Source organism: Xyrauchen texanus, chromosome 1 (genome assembly GCF_025860055.1).
Source record: "Xyrauchen texanus isolate HMW12.3.18 chromosome 1, RBS_HiC_50CHRs, whole genome shotgun sequence".
In the NCBI taxonomy this organism is placed as follows: domain Eukaryota; kingdom Metazoa; phylum Chordata; class Actinopteri; order Cypriniformes; family Catostomidae; genus Xyrauchen; species Xyrauchen texanus.
Genome location: NC_068276.1, coordinates 26,036,054 through 26,056,472, shown reverse-complemented (window position 1 = coordinate 26,056,472; position 20,419 = coordinate 26,036,054). Strand labels below are relative to the sequence as shown.

Here is a 20,419-nt window from a genome sequence, read left to right as displayed (position 1 = left end):
AAATGCCAGTGTGCACAGTAATTATGCACCTTTTCTCGCTCTCTTGCCCAACTCCTGTCATGAGCCTGGCTGAAGGGTGGCCCTAGGAGGCAGGGCGACGATGACGAGTCAGAGGGGCGGATCATTCTACCACATACCCCCCCGTCGGCACCTCCCACAACGCTCATATCCAACCATGGTGTCCGGAGCCAGAGGTGCACACTCTTAAGCTCAAACAGGCCTTATGGTCTCTCACTTGCACCCGGGTGGGAACACAATAAAAACAAAAAATTTATATGACAGCCTCAGCCAGCCACAGAGTAAATGCTTATTAAATGTCACTTACCCTTTACCGCAGCTGAGAGGCTGTCCTCGTGTTTACTCCATCCCACTCCAGGCTTTCCATCTAACTGGCAAATGAGATGAAGTGAGACTTCACTGTTGGTGCCAAACTGTGCTGTCTCTGCCCACATAAGTGCCCACATTCTCCACCACTGTGGCAGGATGAGCAAGAGACAGACACAGTGGGTGTGGCGTCAAGCCTCGGAGAGGCATTTATTGGAAACAATAATAAAAGTAAAATGTCCATAACGGGCATAATAATAGTGTCCAGGGGGAATAGTGTTCATAATAGGGGGAATCTGCCATTCTCACTCCCAGTGTGTGCAAACATGGAGATTTGAAGCCCACTCCCCGAAAAGAGGTGCGCTCTGCGTTTTAAAGACAGCAGTTATGAAGCATTATTCACATCAGGTGTGCTTCATCCACCGCCGTCAGAACGAGGCTTATTAATTAAATAACTGTGCACATGGAAATCTGTCTGTCATAGTCATTGGCAGTCATAGAGCAATATTCTATCCTATTGGTCCTTTGGCCATTTTTCTCTAAGTGCAGTAGTCTCAAAGGCGTACAAGTATGCCTCCACATCATCTTTGGGCCCCATCATCAATTCACTAGCTCACAGAGCTGTTGCCACTGAAATAAGTTGCCCTATTTAATGAGCCAGCCTCTCTGAGGGAGAGAGTTGGCTGTTTGAAAGAACTTGACTGTTTTGTGTTGAAGCTTTTTGCTATTTGAGTTAAGCATTAAAATAACCTAGTTTGAACCTTGTGTGTTTGAGTCCTCCTGTACCTTCTTTTTTTTTTTTTTTAAACCCACATGTTTGTTGATGACAATATATATGACACAATATATACATCATATTTTTAAATTATTATTATGTTTTTTTTAATTTTGGGGACCGCTATATGATCAAGACTTCTTGAAATAAATAAACTCTTTTAAACCAAAATTAACCTTGAGTGTAACAGTTGTGCTCTATTGAAACATCCAATGCCGATCTATAACTACCTGCTAAACTTGCCCATTATAATGTTGATTTCCACTGTTTCTCTGTGGCACTTTCAAACATTGATTTGTTTTTTGAGTGACCCATCCAGTCCAACACAGCAACATTAACTTAACCAATGCAATGAACTTTGGGTCCAGGGAATATATGTTTGTTCGACCAAAAGCAGAAATGTATTCAGAAATCTGTTTGAAAGCAATATTTAATTTTTGTAATTCTGATGGTTATGCTAGTGTCACAGAAAATACATCTACTTTAAGATGTCAAAAAGAGACACAGGTGCAATGATCTGTATGATTTTAATAAAGTCTAGTCTTAAATTCTCACACACTCACTTAAGTAGATTAAATCACAATGCTATGACACAAAATAATGGTTCACTGGCAGTATATATACACTTAACATTTATTACGGTAAAATACAAACACAAACAAATACAAAAAATACCCTTCCTATTGCCAATATAAAACAACACCAGTACTCCACTGCAAAGACTCAAACACTTTTTTTGTGGTCACTAAGAAAAGCTTTGGGACAATTAAGCAGGACTACTGCTGAACAACAGCACTTGCTTATTCTTCAGTAACAACACAGCACAAATTAAACGTTCCCCTGACACACAAAAAAAACATAATCATGTTCCGAATGGCTTGTTTTGAATATTGGTGTGAGAGTTAGTGTTAACGGATGGGGCTGTGTGGAAGAGCTGACAAAAGATTAAATGGGAAATTAAAATGAATGGGAAGAGCAAAAGAGAACATTTAAAATGGATGATAAAAATTATAATTCAGGAGCTGGAAAATAAAAAGTGGAAAGTAGGTGAGGAACAGGGATGCATACATGTACAGTAACAGAGACACAGGATTATGGATACTTATTCATGGGTACTTTCAGAGATCATCTGAGGCCAGATATCAGATGGGAGATGTGAATGAAGTGAGGGCTTTCAAAGGGCTTATTTCAGGCTTGAGCCAAAGCATGCTTGTGCTTATTGCTTTTACACCAGGATTCAAATGGGCCAAATTGGTACTAAATCCCAGGGTCATGATATTCCCAAAACATATAGTCATTAATAAATAGCTTAAGCATAGCATAAGACACAATTTGGTATATGTAATCACTGAATTCTGTCATGACAATAGATCAATTTCACTCAGTTAATGGTCTATGAAACTGTACTGTATATATATCCATGTATACATATATATCTATAATTTATGTGCGATCTTGGACTGTATCCAACACTACATTGGTGTGGACACCAGTAGACTTTCAAAAAAGACTTTGGACACAGTTAAAAGCACTTGTTTGGCTCTGGCACACATTTTAAGCTGTTGAAAACAGAATACTGAAAAATCATTGTTGTGTTTATCTGTCTGCAGAAGAGCATGGAGTTGTGGTTTAGTCCGTTTTTTTCCCTAAGTCTTTATCCACTTCAGGTTCCAGCTGAGAGATGAAATGAAGGGGCAATTGAAATGCTAGGATGTGATCCGTGAGTCTTTCATACATTCCCAGGTGTGAAATGAACAGTTTAGGGGATCTGGAGCTGCAGTTCATCCTCCTCCTCATCATCAAGGTCACAAGGGGGTCCATCTCCATCTTCAGGCCCAAAACGTGTCGAAGCAGATGTCCTCATCTTACCAAAAAGGCCAGGATTCTGCTGACGCCTTAATCTTTCCAACAGAGAAACAGATAAAAAAAAGAGAGAAAATGTGAAATCAGGTATAGTAATTAGTGGCCTCAAAATGTATTTGGACACTGAAGTTATACTTAAACTGTATGAGTAGCACTGCAATTGTTGACAAATGATCAAACCAAGAGGAATTTATTTTAAAGAAAGATGGCACTAGCACGCCTTTTTAGCACAACAGAGGTGTGTTGGGTTTGAAGTCATAAAACAATAGATACACTGTTCAAAATGAAAACAAAAAGTACTGACACATTGGTTGTAAAATTATATATGTCTATGGTTAATGTGATAAACTACATATGTGGTTACTCTACTAGGTCACCAGCATGAACTCCACACAGTACATCTACTAAAAATCAGTCCATTTGCATAAAAGGAACTGCAAAAGTGGTGCAGAAATGCACATGCCATGTGTTTTTATATTTTATGAAATAATGTAATGAAACTCATGCATTTTTAAATGTGGCTTAAGTTTTCAAAGTTTTTCTGGGGCCACTGTAAATACTCCTTGAACCGACCTGATCTTGTTTATTATTAGAACTGCTGCAACACTGAGGATGGCTCTTAGTACCTCAATAGCATCCATTAGAATATACACAAGAAATACGATTTAATTATTATTATTTTTTTTAAATAAAAATAAATCCAAAAATATCAGCTCTGAGATTTGAAGTGACTGTACCACTGGCACTGAACTACTTGCAAAAATAAAAGTATATGATGTTTGGATGTTATAAATGGAGGAAGTAGGGCTTCCGGTTCTGGCGACTGTGGGAATGGCAGCAAAACTAACACATAGGTCCTGGAAAATTAAGGTAGACAGCAAGGCGGCGCGACACATGCGTTTGCACAAAAACAAGATGCTAATCGCCAGCAGTCTCACCCGGATAACACGCAAATCAATCTGGAACGAATCCTGGAGGAAATTCAAAACTTTTGCAAAGAGAACAATCATCAGCTGGATGAAATCAAGATTGAATTAAACAACACAAACCAGAGAATCAGTCACGCAGAAGATCGCATTGAAGAAATTAAAACTGCAAAAAATGATAAAACTTCAGTCTCAGCTGGAAAACAAACAGATTGATCAAGAGGGCAGGTCAACAAAAGATAATATAAGGATATACAATGTGCCGGAGGATGCAGAGAGAAATTCCATGACTGACTACATTGAACAATTTTACGAGACACTTTGGATTTTCCTCCGGATACAGAACTGTATGTGGAGAGAGCCCACCGAAACCTGAAGTGAACATGAGACCCAGATCGATTGTAGTGAAATTCCTCCGGTACAACATGCAAGAAGTGATCCGGAAGGCATGGAAGAAAAAGGATATCTTTGTGAGTCAACAAAAAAAAATCTACTTCAATCATAATTATCCTCCTGCGGTTCTTCAGAAAAGAAAGGAACACTTGGAGGTGAAGAAATGGAATAAGCAAAAAAATCTATCCATCTATATATATCTATATATCTATATATCCATATATATATATATATATCCTGTGACTAGCTGATGACTCACTATATTGTTATTGTTTGCATAACTGAACAGACGAAAAGCCTCTTAGCTGTCAGCGACATGAGTGCGTATATGGGCCAGGGATCCTCCACAGGAGAGTGACCTTCTGTCAGGAAACAGTAAACACTGCTAAATTACACATTACACTCTTTGGACCTCAGTGGCTCACTCAGGGGCTAAAAGCTTTTTGACTGAGCCTAAAACTTAATAGGGCTTCAATTGATACAAAATTCTAAATACAGAGACACACAAACAGACAAACAAAAGAGATTCTTGTTGAGCCCACACAATGACTCATGTCTTCTGGCTTTATCTACAAGCCACTGAATATTTCAGCATATGGTAGAAGAAAGATTACATGGATAATTTTTTCCCCAACAACAAAATGTACATATATAGTGGCCCCAAGAAATATTTGGCCACTTTGACAATTTTCACTTATAAATGTCTTGGTATTTTTTAACGAATATCAAAGAACATAGCATTTTACTTAAAGACATCACAAGCATATAGTAGCCTACTCATGCAAAACAGATGCAAGAAGTTTGTTAGGATTACCATAATACAATATACTGTATATTGTTTAAAATTAAGTGGTAAAATCTGGACACTTTCAGATGGTCAAATTAAGCAGAACATATCCATAGTCAATGTGATGAACTTCACATGTGGTTGTTCTGCTAGGACAGCTGTGTGAACATGAGGGGAACTGACTTCATACATCCCTAAAAATGACCTTGGGATCAGTTAAATCAGTGAAAATGTGTAGCATTGTTTGTTTGCATATGCCACTTGGTTTGATATTTTGTTTTCTAATGCAATGAAATTCAATTCCATTCATTTTTGAAATCCAAAAGTTTGAATGTTCTGGGAGTGTATATTTTAGGTGCTTTCAGTTGTTTTATTTATTAAATAAAAAATAAAAAATACAAAACAAGTTTCAAAAAAGGGTCAATGATGTAATACTATTTTTTGTTATTCAAAATACATTAAAAATGCAATTTACACAAAATAATACTTCAATCCACCCCTACTATGATGAATATGTTTCAAGTTCAAAGTAATTGTAAAAAATCCTGGGGCATAAAATCAGAAACAAAAATAATTGTGTAACCCTCTAAACAGTTAAAAGTCTAATTAATGAATAATTATTTCTTAAAATACATAAAATGATCAGTGATACAATTTTGTTTTAAAATATGCCGTCACTGCTTGACATTTTGTGTCAACAACCTATTTACAATCCCCAAGTTATGATTGGCAAATCTGCATTGTCATTTATTTTTTTGAAAATTGGGATTAACAAACAAATTAGACTCACGGTTGTGTATTTATTATCTGTCCTGCTTTTATGGAGTTCACTTCTGCACAACCAAACTAGAAGAAAACAATTTTGTCCAATGGGAAAGCAGCTAGGTAATTCTTTCACCTCAACACAACTGGCACTGAGACATGTACAATAAAGAACATGTCAGTCAGGCATGGCTGAATGAACAAACATGAAATCACATGTCACATACACGATAATCCCATTCTACACCAAAGACATTTTCATTATGACCCCCCCCCACACACACACACACACACACACACACACACACACACACAAGTACAAAATTATGCAGAAATATTTGTTCACTCTCTCTCCTGCTGAAAGCTGATAAGTTGCCTGTCACTCAGTGGAGGTGCGCATTAAGTGCTTGCCTTTAAATGTCTGGAAACTCCGATAAGAACAGAACTGATGAGCTACATTAAAGCCCCACAGTTTCATACCATCAGCTTTCCAGATCACATCTATCTCATGCACAGCTCCATGACCATCTCTGTCTCTGTGTAGTTCATTCCACCATGGAGAACCGTATCTGTCACATTCCTCAGTGCTTTCATGATATCATGCTACAAAGTGCTTTACTTAGAACCAATGCTATTCACTTAAACACACAAGCACACCGACACAAACTTTCATCCTCCTTCCACCTCTGAACTCTCTGCTGTTAACAGACCCTGCTTAAAGGGACAGCTCACCCAAAAATTTTAATTCTATCATTATTCAATTACACTGATGTACTGTGTATAACTGTCTTTCCTCAACAGAACACATATTAAGATTTTTTGAAAAATGCTGAAGCTCTGTATGCCATTATTATGTAAGTAAACGGGTGCCATCAGGCTGTTGGCAATTTGACGGTCCAAAAGGCATATTTAGACAGCATAAAAGTAATGTGCATGTGCAGCACAATTGAGTATGTGCATGAGTGTGTGCATGATCATGTGTGATCATGTGTGCCAGTCTGTGTGACAATGGATCCAGAGCTGGCACACTATCCTACTTCCTGCAAGGCTTTGGAACATTGCCTGCATTAATGTATTGATTTACACACCAAGTTCATGATTACAGACTGAAGCGCACACAGTCAATCTACTCTCTGAATAGACTGAGGAAATGAGAAATAGAAAACACAGCAAAAAGTTTTTTTTTCCCTTTCAAGCATAAATGCAATAAAATGTAGTGACGTTTATGTTTAAAATGATAAATATAGTTTATGATGAATAAACTCTAAAAACAAGTCTAAATTATTGTACACAATTTTGTTTCTCAATGGCCTAAATGTAACTTTTTGTAAGGGTTTTACTGAAAAAAGCACTGATTAAGAAACCGATTTTTTTGCAGCCTAAAATATAGAGAGACCTAAGGAAGAAAGACAATAGAGCAGGGAGGGATATGAGAGAGGAGCGAGACAACGTAGCAGTGAGGACACTAATGAAGGTGAGAGGAAGGAGGGGAAGAGAAAGAGCGAGGAAGGTGGGAAGGCAGGGAGTCAGACAACAAGCTGCTGAGGTGAAACAAAGAGATGAGAGACTGAGTTCACAGCTTTGCACTGAAGAAAGAAGCAAATAGGCACAGTGGGGGTGCCAAATGGTGCTGCCTGTGGGCTAAGCTGAGATGCAGTCTCGTGCTGTGAGACTAACAGACAGACAGAGCTGCTGCGAGCAGGATGCCGGGTGAGTATCCCTGCATGAAAGGCAGACCTCAATCATGAGATCTGATTCTCTACTGTTTTGGCCATTATGTACAGAGTAGATATTGTTGTTTGTTTTTTTTTTTAATGCAGGGTATGAAGTGGCGGAATCATAGCCCGCTGGACAAAGATGCTAATTTGAATGTCCTGTCAATGAATGAAGTGCCATCAGTTCCTTAAAGGGATAGATCACACAAAATGAAAATTCTCATTTACCTCATTTTGTCCCAAACCCATATATACCGCATTTCCTTTCATCCATGGAACACAGTTTAACTACATCTTTTCTACATACAATGAAAGTCAATGGTGACTGAGACAGTGAGTCCATAACATTTTACCTAACATCTCCTTTTGTGTTCCAAGGAAGAAATTAAATCATACAGGTTTGTAAAGATGAATCAGAGCAAGTACATGACAACCTAATTGTAATTTTTGAGTGAACTAACCCTTCAATACTGTAATTGTTAGTCTTGTCCAGTCACCCTGACAACCCCTTACTCCAGCCTCTACTAGACCATCCTCTGTCTCCATGACAACTTGGACAAGCACTCAGCTCCATCTGTTGCCCATCCACCATTAGGCTGTTTCTCCCTTCCTCTATCACTGCGGTAACACAGAACCCTAGCCTACTCTCAAAGGAACGGTCTGACTGTACTCGCATCCTTTACTCATGTGTTACATGTTTCAATATGTCAGATATGCATCTTTGGCTGCTCCAATGCGTCTAGTTTTTCCAGTGTCTCACCTCTTCCTTATTATGCTTGTTATAGCATAATCTACAAAGTTACAAAGTTACAAAGTGAAACGTTTTTTTTTTAAATAGCATAATGAAAATATATTGCTATATATTTTGTCTTTATGTGAAGACTCGATGACCAACTCAATGAAAGTATGCTCAGAAACCACGTCTCTCTGCTCGTGTTACAGGTTACTGTAATTATTTTAATTAGCAACGTTTTTCATTGTGGCTTGCAGAACAGTGTATTTGCAAACCGCAGGTAACTTGACTGGAGACAAAACAATCATGTTTTTAATACGACATGTTAAGTTGAAAATAGTTTTAAAGACCCTGCATTTTTTATTCCATACAGCTGAGCTTCATCTAGCTGTTTTAAAAGAAGAACTCACCTGGTGTGTGAGCGCTATCTGTCCCCCGGTCAGACAGTCACAGTGAGCTGAATTGGGAGTTTGTTGCTGTGATGATTCATGCTGTGTTCCATTCAATTCGGAGAGTCAGAATTTCCAAATTCCTACTAGGAAAAGTGCAATGGAACGCCACTTTTTGTCAGACTTTCAACTCGGAAACTCGAGCGGTTAGGGCTGAACAATTTGGACAAAGAATCTAATCGCATTTATTTTGAAAAATATTGTGATTTGAACTGTAATTTGACAAACATGAAAAATTGTTGACAAATGTGAAAAATAAAACAATAACAAAACAAGTGTGATTCATTTTGACCAAAATTAAAGCATGTTTGCCCATGCTGACCAGAAATACTATTCTAGAAAGGGTTTCACACATGAGTCCTCCTGTGTGAAACAAACTACAGCTGTGGCCAAAAGTATTGGGAGTTACATACATTTTGTGTTTGCTGCTTCAGTATTTGTAGATCATTTTTTCACATGTTTCTATGTATACTGGAAAACAATGATAAGCGTTTCATAAGATTTAAAGGCTTTTATTGGCAAACACACTCAATTTATGCAAAGAGTCAATATTTACAGTGTTGACCCTTGTTCTTCATAACCTCTTTTTTGCAATTCGCTCTGGCATGCTGGATATCAGCTTCTGTGCCAAATCCTGACTGATGGCGATCCATTGTTGACTTATTAGTGCTCTGATTTGATCACAGTTTGTGGGCTCTGTTTGTCCACTCGCCTTTTGAGGATTGACCACAGGATCTCAATGGGATTAAGATCCGGGAAGTTGCCTGGCCACAGATCCAAAATTTGTTATGATCTCCGAGCCACTTCATTATCACTCTTGCCTTGTGACATGGTGCTCCATCATGCTGGAAAATGCACAAATCATCACCAAATTGCTCCTGGATCATTGGGAGAAGTTGCTCTTGCAGGATGTTTTGATACCTTTCTTTATTCATGGCAGTGATTTTGGGCAGAATTGTGAGAGAGCCCACTCCCTTGGATGAAAAGCAACCCCACACATGGATGGTCTCAGGATGCTTTACTGTTGGCACGACACAAGACTCATGGTAGCGTTCACCATTTCTTCTCCGGACTATTGATTTTGCAGATGTCCCAAACAGTCGGAAGGGGGCTTCCTCAGAGGAAATATCTTTGCACCAGTCTTCTGCCATCCAATCCTTGTAGTTCCTGCAGAAATTCAGTCTTTCCTTGATGTTTTTCTTGGAGAGAAGTGGCTTCTTTGCTGCCCTTCTTGACAGCAGGCCATTGTCCAAAATTCTTCGCCTCACTGTGCGTGCAGATCCACTCACACCATCCTGCTGCCAATATTGAGGAAGCTCTGCACTGGTGGTGACATGATTCCATAGCTGACTCCTCAGGAGGAGACGGTCCTGGCGCTTGCTGGACAGTCTGGGATGTCCTGAAGCCTTCTCCACTGCAGTTGAACCTATCTCCTTGATGATCCGGTAAATGGTTCTTTCAGGTGCAATATTCTTTGCAGCAATTTCCTTGCACTTGAGGCCATTTGGATGCAAAGCGATGATGGCTGCACGTCTTTCTTTAGAGGTAACCATTGCGAACAAGTACACAATGACCAGAAGCAATTCTTCCCTCATTTTATAGCAATCAGTCTGCTCTTATAATCCAAACAGAATGATAGAGTGATTTCACCTGACTAGTACTCATTCACACTTACCCAGGTGCTGCTGATATGATTAGTGAAATGATGTTGGCTGGTCATTTTGTGCCAGGAACCAAATTCCAGAAGAGAATACCAAATAACAGTAAAATTTGAGTTCATTTTTTTTGAACAATTAAGCTTTTTGCAATAATTTAAAATGCATCTGATCACTGCACAATAATCTAGAAACAATGTGAATCAACACCACAACAACTGAAGCAGAAACATTTGCGAAATACAAAATTGATGTCACTGCCAATTCTTTTGTCCATGGCTGTATATAAATAAAATGGTGATAAAGAGGGGAAAAAATCCCATCAAAATCACACTGCATCTGTCTGCTTTGTACTTTTTTCTTTTTTTTTTTGTTCAATTTGTAAAAGGGTCAGCTAACTTTAAAATGATTTTTTTTTTTAAACCCAGTCAACTTAAATATTATGTTATTCCAATATAATAATAATGCTAAGAAATTATTATATAATTATTACTCAATAGTAATTTATTTCTTAAATGCTCATGGCATTGCTATGCAGTCCAGTTAAACCCCCAAACCTTTAGTTTGGCAGAAGCTTAACCTGAAGGGACAGAAGTTTCTGTTGTTTGTAGTTCAATTGACAACAGCCTTTTAATCCAGTGAAACACTTTCATCTGCCTTGCTGTCCACAAAAACCTGCAGTCATGGGGCTATTTTAAATTTGTATAGTAAATTGTAGTGGCAAAATATAGAGTTATGTGAAATTACACAAATGTGCAATTAAAGTAATTCTGGGAACTTTAAATATAATGCACATGTTAGCACACCGAACCAAACTCAGAAGAGCACATCAGTCACCGCAGATAGATAGAGTTTTTGTGAATCAAACACAGAACTGCTCTGAAACCACCGTGCAATAATTGACCCCGTTTAGCATGTAAGTATGGACATGCTATGACATGCTCAGACAGTTTATTTATTTAAATAAATCACTGTCCTAACGATTTGATAATCACACATAAGTCATGTCACGAGTTCTACAGGCAGTTTTCTTCAACTCGTACTTCATTGAGATACAGGTGTGTGACGTCAGGCAAACATGTCGGCACCCAGGAAGATTTACTGAGTCAATAAACATTAACTTCCATTAAATAATATCCAAAGTTAATGTATTTCACGATAATAAAACTTGTTTAGCTAACGTTTGCAGAGACAGGTGTTCAAACACTGTAAAAATAAGGCCCCTCTTTGACACTTGTGTGTAGTTGTCGCTGAACTTCGAATGAAGTCACTTTTGATTAAGACACGCATTTTCATTAACGATCATTGTTTTCTTGATAGACCATTGCTATCACCTTCCGAGTACTCGAGCCCATCCCTAATAGCAGCCACCTAAAACACAGCAGAAACCACTCAGAACACATAAAAAGCAGCATATCAATACCATGGAAACCACTTACAACACCTTAGCATCATGGCAGTGAGATTTGCATGGCAAGCATCACTCACGATTTTATCAGAAAATGTAGACATTTTGTTTAAATTACAAAGTCATTACATCACACATGAGAGTCAGCACTGTGTCTATTTGCTAAAAAACAATTTGGATTGAATCCAAATGACATCTCTTCCTAAAACCATTGCACAAAGTTATCTTGCAATATCCAATGTAAAATACCAAATCACCCAGACTGCACATTGTAGATCAACATGTTTTGATCACATACAACAATTTATTCATATATACTGTAACCAGACAGTTGTGGAGGAATTTTGCTATGTGAATGTCTTAATCATTAGAAGCTTTCCATCAAAGTCCCAACAAGCACCGCCATGCTGACATGCCTGTCACTGTTTTCTCCAGCTGCAGAGGGCCCTGTGCCCACAACACTACTTCAAGTCTCCCTGTTACTACGGTAACCCACAGCCAGGCAGCTCAGGATTGGCTGCGGGTAGGTGCTAGCTGAATGAGGCAGAAAATTAAGAGAGAGAGAAACTGAAAGAGAGAATAAGCTAGATGAATTGTTGACAGTTTACACAGTAAACCTGCCATCTTGATGCTGTGTAACAGGGAAGCTTATCCTGAATTTATAACTGATCAAATGGGAACTGAACTTCTCACATTAATCACAAATGTAGCACACTATTTGACTCAGAGAGAGTCAATGTGCATTTATCTTTGTGGTTACCTGGATTGTAGGTGCTCCAGCTGAACTTGAAGGTTCTCTGATTGCTCTACCTGCTCATCTAGGGATCTCTGAAGCTTTCTGGTCTGGTTATGTGCTTCATCCAACTAAAACACATGAATAATTTATGATTTTAATTAAATAAAATAAGCAGCACAAAGAAAACCAAAGATAAACCAAAGCTGAATTTTTGTTTAACCAGATTTACTGGTCTTAGCTGGTTTAATCTGGTCTCTTCAGCCTTGCCAAACTGGTGCTCAGCTGGTTTAGCTGGTCTGCTAGTTGGTCTCCCAGCCTGACCAGCTGGAAAATGCCCAAAACATCTACAAACTGGGAGATCAGCTAATACTTAGGTAGAGTATTCTTCAAGCAATAATCTGTAGAATGCCATAAAATATTGGAAGTTTTAGTCCACTTGTACCTCATCTTCAGCCTGGCCCAGCTCTTTCTTCAGCTCCTCCACCCTCAGTCTGAGCTTCTTAACTTCAGTCTCATGCTGCTCAACACGCCTGTTAGCATGAGTCAGCTCGGCCATCTTCTCCTGGTACTGCTTCTTAACCTTGGAGTGGACATGTCGCAAATCTGCCAGCTCCTGCAAGAGAGGCAAAGTAATTGACACTATGCTTCAAATACAGTACCAGACTGCAGAGAACTTCCATTATCACTCACCCATTGTGTCATAAGATTACGAGGTCTCATTCAAGACCCATAAGATGTTATTCTGCAAAAACGTATCGGTTACCTAACGTAACCTCGGTTCTCTCTAGATGAGGGAACGAGTATTGCGTAAGCTAGCTTACGCTACGGGAAAGATTCATCTTTTCTGAGATATTGAAGCCAAAAAATTATCCTTAATTTTTGTATCCATTGTCAACGCAGTGCAGCAGCTGCAGACCTTGAGCGGGCTAGCTAGCGAGCTCATAGGTTGCTCTGCGGCAACTGCTGCAGCCTATAGATGAGCTTGGGCGAACTCGCATCCAATGAGAGGCGTCCGCGCGCTCACTGCATCAAAGCCTGCCAAAATGGGCGTGACTAGAGTGCATATAAGCGTAGTTCGTAGGCTGGAACCCTGGTTTTCATTGACTGAAGCGAAAAGTCGCTCGTGGCGCGAGCATGGCCGGCTACACAATACTCGTTCCCTCATCTAGAGAGAACCCAGGTTACGTTAGGTAACCGATACGTTCTCTTACGAGAGGTTCTCTCGTATTGCGTAAGCTAGCTTACGCTACGGGAACCCATTGTCAACGCCGTGCGCTCAAGCATCCACTGTATGAGCCCCAGGGAATTAAGGGGGACCCGGGGAGCCCTTATGAGTGGGGAAATAATATTTGGCCGGCAAGAATGCGGGTCATTGATTGTGTAATACATAAGCACATAGTGGGAAGGGAACGACAGAGCGGCGGTGCCGGTCTGTGTGGAATGTGTCCCATCAGTGCAGCTCACCAGGGGAGCTGTAGCGTATTAAACCGCTAGTAGTTTTGCCTGCAGAGCGGGCACTTCCATATTGTAAAATCTGACAAAGGTGGAGGGGAAGTCCATCCCGCTGCCACACATATGTCGTGAATGGAAATCCCGCTGGACCATGCCCACGAGGATGCCATGCCTCTAGTGGAGTGAGCCCTAATGCCCTACGGGCATGGCAGGTCTTTTGACGCGTATGCAGCAGCAATAGCGTCCACTATCCATCTAGATAGTGTCTGTTTCGAGGCGGCGAGACCTTTGGTGCGCCCTCTGAACGAAACGAAAAGCTGCTCAGAGCGTCTGAAAGCGGCGGAGCGCGCAGTATACAATCTCAGTGCTCTGACCGGGCAAAGGAGATTGGCGTCGCGTTCGCTATCGGGTGCTGGCAGCGCCGATAGGGAAATGACCTGTGCTCTGAAAGGAGTACCGATCACCTTTGGAACATAGCCATGTATAGGCTTTAAAATGACCTTGGAGTCACTTGGTACAAACTCAAGACACGCAGCGCTGACAGACAGCGCGTGAAGGTTTTCCACACGTTTGACTGATGACAGTGGTTCGAAGTGGTTCGAAAGGGGGGGCTTTCATAGTTTCGAGAACTATAGAAAGATCCCAGATAGGAACCGATGGGGGGCGCGACGACACCCCACATGTCCGCGGGTCCAGGTCTCTGTCGGTGCACCATTTTGAGAACAGAGACCATTTTGACGCATAGAGTCTTCTCGTGGAAGGGGCTCTAGTGTGTATGATGGTGTTTATTACTCCTTCTGGCAGAGCGACGGGTAGTCGTTGATCACCCACGCATGCAGCGCCCAGCGCTCTGTGTGGGAATGCCAGATTGTGCCGTGAGCTTGAGAGAGGAGATCTGCTCTCACTTGGATGGGCCACGGCGCTGTCAGTTCCGGGAACCATGTCTGATTCTCCCAACGCGAGGCTATGAGGAGCACCGAGTGACGCGTTTCCCTGATCCTCTGCATTACCTGTGGCAATAGCGAGACGGGAGGGAAGGCGTAAAGCGGGCATCTGGGCCAGTCCTGGGCCAGCGCATCCTCGCTTTTCGAGAAAAATATTGGGCAGTGAGAGTTCTCTTTGGATGCAAAGAGGTCTATCTCTGCTCTGCCGAATAGGTGCCATAACGTCTGGACTGTTTGAGCGTGCAGGGACCATTCCCCTGGGGGAATATTGTCTCTGGACAGTCTGTCCGGGCTGTCGTTCAGGTGGCCTGGCACGTGCGTCTCCCTCAGCGAGCGCCGGTGGCACTGGGACCAACTCAGTATGCGTTTCGTCAGATGGAAGAGGTTCCTGGATCTGACACCGCCCTGACGGTTTAGGTAGGATACCACAGATCTGTTGTCCGAACGGACCAGGACGTGGTGACCCTGAATGACCGGGAGAAAGCGTACTCGACCGCTATCATTTCCAGACAATTTATGTGAAGGAGCTTTTCCTGAACTGACCATAGGCCGAAAACCAGAGAGCCCTCGCAGACCGCGCCCCAACCCGTGTTGGACGCGTCTGTCGAGATGACTTTTCGGCGAGATACAGCTCCCATTGTCACTCCCCGCTGATACCATTTGGCCACTGTCCAGGGCTGCAGAGCTGAAATACAGGTCTGAGTCACCTTGATGGGCTGGCGGCCTGTGGCCCAATCCCGCGCGCAGGTGTTTAGTCAATGCTGAAGCGGGCGCATGTGCAGTAAACCCAGCTGAAGTACTGCTGCGGCTGAGGCCATGTAGCCTAGCACTCTCTGAAATTTCTTCAGAGGTGTGAGGCTGTTCATCTGAAATGACGCGGCTAGTCGCTGCACACGCGCGCTGTGTAGATAAGCGAGCCGTCATTGCCACTGAGTCTAGTTCTATTCCAAGGAAGGAAATTGCCTGACTGGGCTGTAGTGAGCTCTTGGTCCAATTGACTGCAAGGCCCAAACTGTTCAGATGACTGAGGAGAACTGTCCTGTGAGACAGAAGCTCCGTATGTGATTGTGCCAAAATCAGCCAATCGTCCAAATAGTTCAGAATTCGCAAACCCTGACTCCGCGAGGGGTGCGAGCGCCAGCGTCCATGCACTTCGTGAAAGTACGGGGTGCTAAGGACAGGCCGAACGGAAGGACGGTGTATTGATAAACCTGGCCGTCGAACGCGAATCTCAAGAATGGCCTGTGATGGGGATTTATCTGAATCTGAAAGTATGCATTTTTCAGATCGAGAGAAATAAACCAGTCCCCTGGCGCACATACGCCGAGGAGTTTGCTGGTTGTAAGCATTTTGAACGGTCTTTTGCAAGCGCTTTGTTCAAAACCCTGAGATCTAATATTGGTCTGAGGCCGCCGTCTTTCTTGGGGACAAGAAAATAACGGCTGTAAAACCCCGACTCGCTCAGGGGAGGCGGCACTCTCTCTATGGCCCTTTTGCACAGAAGGTTTGCTATTTCTGAACGAAGCATGCATGCTGCTTCCGTGTTCACAGTAGTTTCGAGCCGCGCTCTGAAGCAAGGAGGACGGCGATCGAACTGTAGCAAATAGCCCTGTTTTATTGTGCTTAACACCCATTCGGATATCCCTGGAATATCTTTCCACGCTTTGAAGCGTAATGTTAGAGGGTGAATGGCCAAATCGCTCTGACAAAGGTGGAGGGGGAAGTCCATCCCGCTGCCACACATATGTCGTGAATGGAAATCCCGCTGGACCATGCCCACGAGGATGCCATGCCTCTAGTGGAGTGAGCCCTACACAGCGCGCTGAACAGAATGTGTGAGCGCGCTTACTGTGCTTATGCTGGACTGCTCGCAGCCAGCATGGACAGGCTGTTCTGTGAGTGACTTCCCGATTGAGGTGAATGGGGAAAGAGTCACGTCTGTTAAGTGATGCGCAAGCATAGCCACGGGCACGGGACTTACATACAGAGAAGTGTTTGCTGGCCATGTGACAGAGCGGGCAGAGAATGGGCATTTATTGACTCTAACACTCGAGTGGTTCGTAACCGCTTTTGAGTGTGCTCTGACGGGGACACGGAACGTGTAATGCTTGTGTGTAGAGGTGAACACTGGATTGTGGGCACATTTTCTACACATAAGGCTGGTCGTGTGACAGAGCGGCCAGAGAATGGGCGCGCTTATTAACCCTAACACTCGAGCGGGTCGTAACCGCTTTATGTGAGTGTGCTCTGATAGGGACACGGGACGTGTAATGCTTATGTGTAGGGGTGAACACTGGATTATGGGCACATTTTCTACACATAAGGCTTTATTTTGGGTCGCCGTGGAAACGGCGTTTGAGTGCAGGCAAGCGGGTAATATCACCGGCTTGTTGGCTGCTGAATCCACCACTGCAGTAGCCTGAGAGAAGGGGACTGACAGGGGGCGTACAGGACTTACATACAGCTGGCCGTGTGACAGAGCGGGCAGAGGAGGGGCGCGCGCACGGGCTCGTGGGCGCTTATTAACTCTAACACTCGAGCGGTCGTAACCGCTTATGTGACTGTGCTCTGATAGGGACACGGGATGTGTAATGCTTGTGTGTAGGGGTGAGCACTGGATTGTGGGCACATTTTCTACACATAAGGCATGTTTACTCTTTACAAGATTTCTTTGGGTCGCCGTGAAAACGGCGTTTGAGTGCAGGCAAACGGGTAGTATCACCGGCTTGTTGGCTGCTGAATCCACCACTGCAGTAGCCTGAGAGAAGGGGACTGACAGGGGCGAAGCTTTGACGGTGGTCCGGCCGTGGCGGGACTGAGCCGTCGTTTTCTCAACAACGCTAGGAGGACTTCGGTTGCTCAGGTTTCAGTACAATCTTAGGCTGAGGCCCGCAGGAGGCGGCGGTCTGCGGCGGCTGTCTGAGCGCTGATCGAGGGCGGCCGCCCTGTCGACGCTGAGAAGTCTGGCTTGTTGAGCTGGGCGCTGTGAAGAGGCTCGTGCAGGAGGCTGGTCACGTGGGCGGCCTGCAGAGGAGCTAGCGCGACAAGGCAGAAAGAGATTCATGGCTTGGGCTTCGAGAAACGGTCAACAATGCCACTCACCGCGGAACCGAAGAGACCGGACAGAGAGAGCGGCGCGTAGTGCGTTCAGCTTCTCCCATGTCGGCTAGTCAGATCTGAAACAGCCTCTGTCTGTAAGACGGCCATGGAATGACCATGATGCGGCTTGGCCGGCGGCGGTATAGGCGCGGCCAACACAGGTGGAAGTAGTTCTGCAGGCCTTAGACGGGAGCACCAGCTTAGACCGCCATCTCGCGGAGGGCAGGCAAAGGTGCGGCGTGGAGTCTGTTGGGAGCCTGCTCAGGGGGCGGTGACCACTCGAGCCCGAGGCGGTCGACGGCCTGTGTGAGGAGGCGCGTTAGTTCCCCTCCGACTCGGCGCTGGTCCTGCTGGATTCCTGGGCCGAGGAGAAGGCGTGTGAGCCTGACCACTCCTCGCTGTCCGAAGCCATGATGGAACAGCCCTTATCCTCCGCTTCTTCGTCCGAGATGGCAGCAGAGCAGCCGCTCGGCGGCAACTGCGCGTCCCGGGTGGGCGGGGAGGGTGAAGGCGATGCTCGAGGGAGGGGCTCCGGCGAGGCAATCGCTTCTACCACTGGTTCCGGCAGCCTTTGAGAGCGGCGCTTTTTCTGCGCGGCTGAATGGAAGGCGCGCGGCGGCTCGGTCCTGAGCGCTCGAGTCGAGCCCGCAGGGTCGACATCGGAAGCTCCTCGCAGAGAACGCATCCGCCTTCAGCGAGGGCGAGCTCTGCATGCCCCAGTCCCAGGCAGAGAGCGCAGATGACGTGGCGGTCTCCGGTGCTGAGAGGGGCGCGGCATGAGGCGCAAGTGGAGCGAGGCATCTTTAAAAAGACGCTCGTACTCTTTTGTGAAGTTCGTAAGAACTAGCTTGCTTTAAAAAGGATACGTCACTGGATGGCGTAGCTCACAGGACGGCTGAAGGTGGCGACGCTGAAGGCGCTGTCCACGCTTGCTTGATGCCCCTCAAACGGCGACGTGGCTTCCAGTTCAGAGATGCGAAGAGCTTCGCTGAAGAGATGAAAATCAGGGTTCCAGCCTACGAACTACGCTTATATGCACGCTAGTCACGCCCATTTTGGCGGGCTTTGATGCAGTGAGCGCGCGGACGCCTCTCATTGGATGCGAGTTCGCCCAAGCTCGTCTATAGGCTGCAGCAGTCGCACTGCGTTGACAATGGATACAAAAATTAAGGATAATATTTTGGCTTCAATATCTCAGAAAAGATGAATCTTTCCCGTAAGCGTAAGCTAGCTTACGCAATACGAGATAACCTCTCGTAAGAGAACCTTGACTTCTGAAACTGTTTGCGAATGACAGCCACAGATCTGTTAAAACTTACAAGTAAAGAAAACAAAGCAATATTCTTTCCCAGACATTAATACAAAAGGACACTGTGCTTCAGCTCGAATCACAGCAGAAGAGACTGTGAGGGGGAACACAGGTAATATCTAATCACCAAATAAAACATCTCACAACCAACAAAGAACATCATGTTGCCAAATGAAGGTCCGTAAGCCCCTTTAGTGTTTGTTAGTGTTGTTCTGCTGCCATGGGAGTCAACAGAAACCTTGAAACAGTATGCAATAAAGTAACATTTGGCCCACCATGGCTCAAAAGAAAGGTTTTTGTACTGAACACAACTGCAGTAGGACCACAAATATTTCCACTAAAACGTTCTAATGCTGTTACAGTTACTTCCGGTCCGCAAATCTGATTGGACGAGAGACGTTCCATGAGTACTGATACATCAGGCAACGCTTCACTGTTTGTATCACTTCACTTGTGTTCGTGCCATTCTAAACCAAAGTGTAAGAGGAGGCAGATGTGCAAAAGAGCTAGTGTGTGTCTTTTCATTTATCCCTGTGACATTAAATATTTTAGCCAGCAGGTGGCGACAAAAGACCATTTTTACACGTTTTGAGCCAGTTCAGCTGATGTTCATAGAGTCTGTTAGTCAGCGAACGGTTTCTTTGAAGTCATCAGCATGTTGTCTCTCACAACATGATCACTCAAATTACTACTACATTACAGCTGGGAAATCGAGTTAAACTAACAGCTTCAGCATGACGTCTTATCAAAGCTGAGAGGCACAACAGACAAAGTAATCACACATACTCAAGGTGCTCACCTACCAGAGTTTTTGCATTGGGAGGAGATGTAAACATTCTACAAGGTGGAGGAGAGAATGAACAGGCTACCATGAAATACTCAGGGAGGACCCGTTCAGATGACTATTATTACAAAGAGAAAATAGGATGCATTTGACCAAAATTCCATTATCTTCAGCAAGCTAACACTACAGCTGAGGAAGAGAGTTAAACATCTATAGCTTTATTGTATCATCTATACTGTCAGGTTTATTTTGCTTATGCTTGCATGCAATCTTAAGCTTAGAATGTAACATGTTTTCAAGCAATG

General features: G+C 43.5%; 1 protein-coding gene across 9 annotated transcripts in view; it reads right to left on the bottom strand.

Moving 5' to 3' along the window:
* Window positions 1-1,587: 1,587 nt before the first annotated feature.
* The window catches only part of LOC127622779 (coiled-coil domain-containing protein 102A-like), a 100,711-nt gene continuing 81,879 nt past the window's right edge, over window positions 1,588-20,419 (bottom strand). For 8 of the 9 annotated variants that reach the window (XM_052097067.1, XM_052096898.1, XM_052096979.1 and 5 more), the window contains 3 exons: window positions 12,969-13,139; window positions 12,551-12,654; window positions 1,588-3,000 (listed from right to left, as the gene is read on the bottom strand). In XM_052097067.1, coding sequence (XP_051953027.1) covers window positions 2,859-3,000; window positions 12,551-12,654; window positions 12,969-13,139 — 417 coding nt within the window. In that variant the 3' untranslated portion in view covers window positions 1,588-2,858. Of the gene's footprint in view, window positions 3,001-11,369; window positions 12,325-12,550; window positions 12,655-12,968; window positions 13,140-20,419 lie in introns of those variants that run through there. The other variant, XM_052097519.1, reaches the window with a different exon arrangement.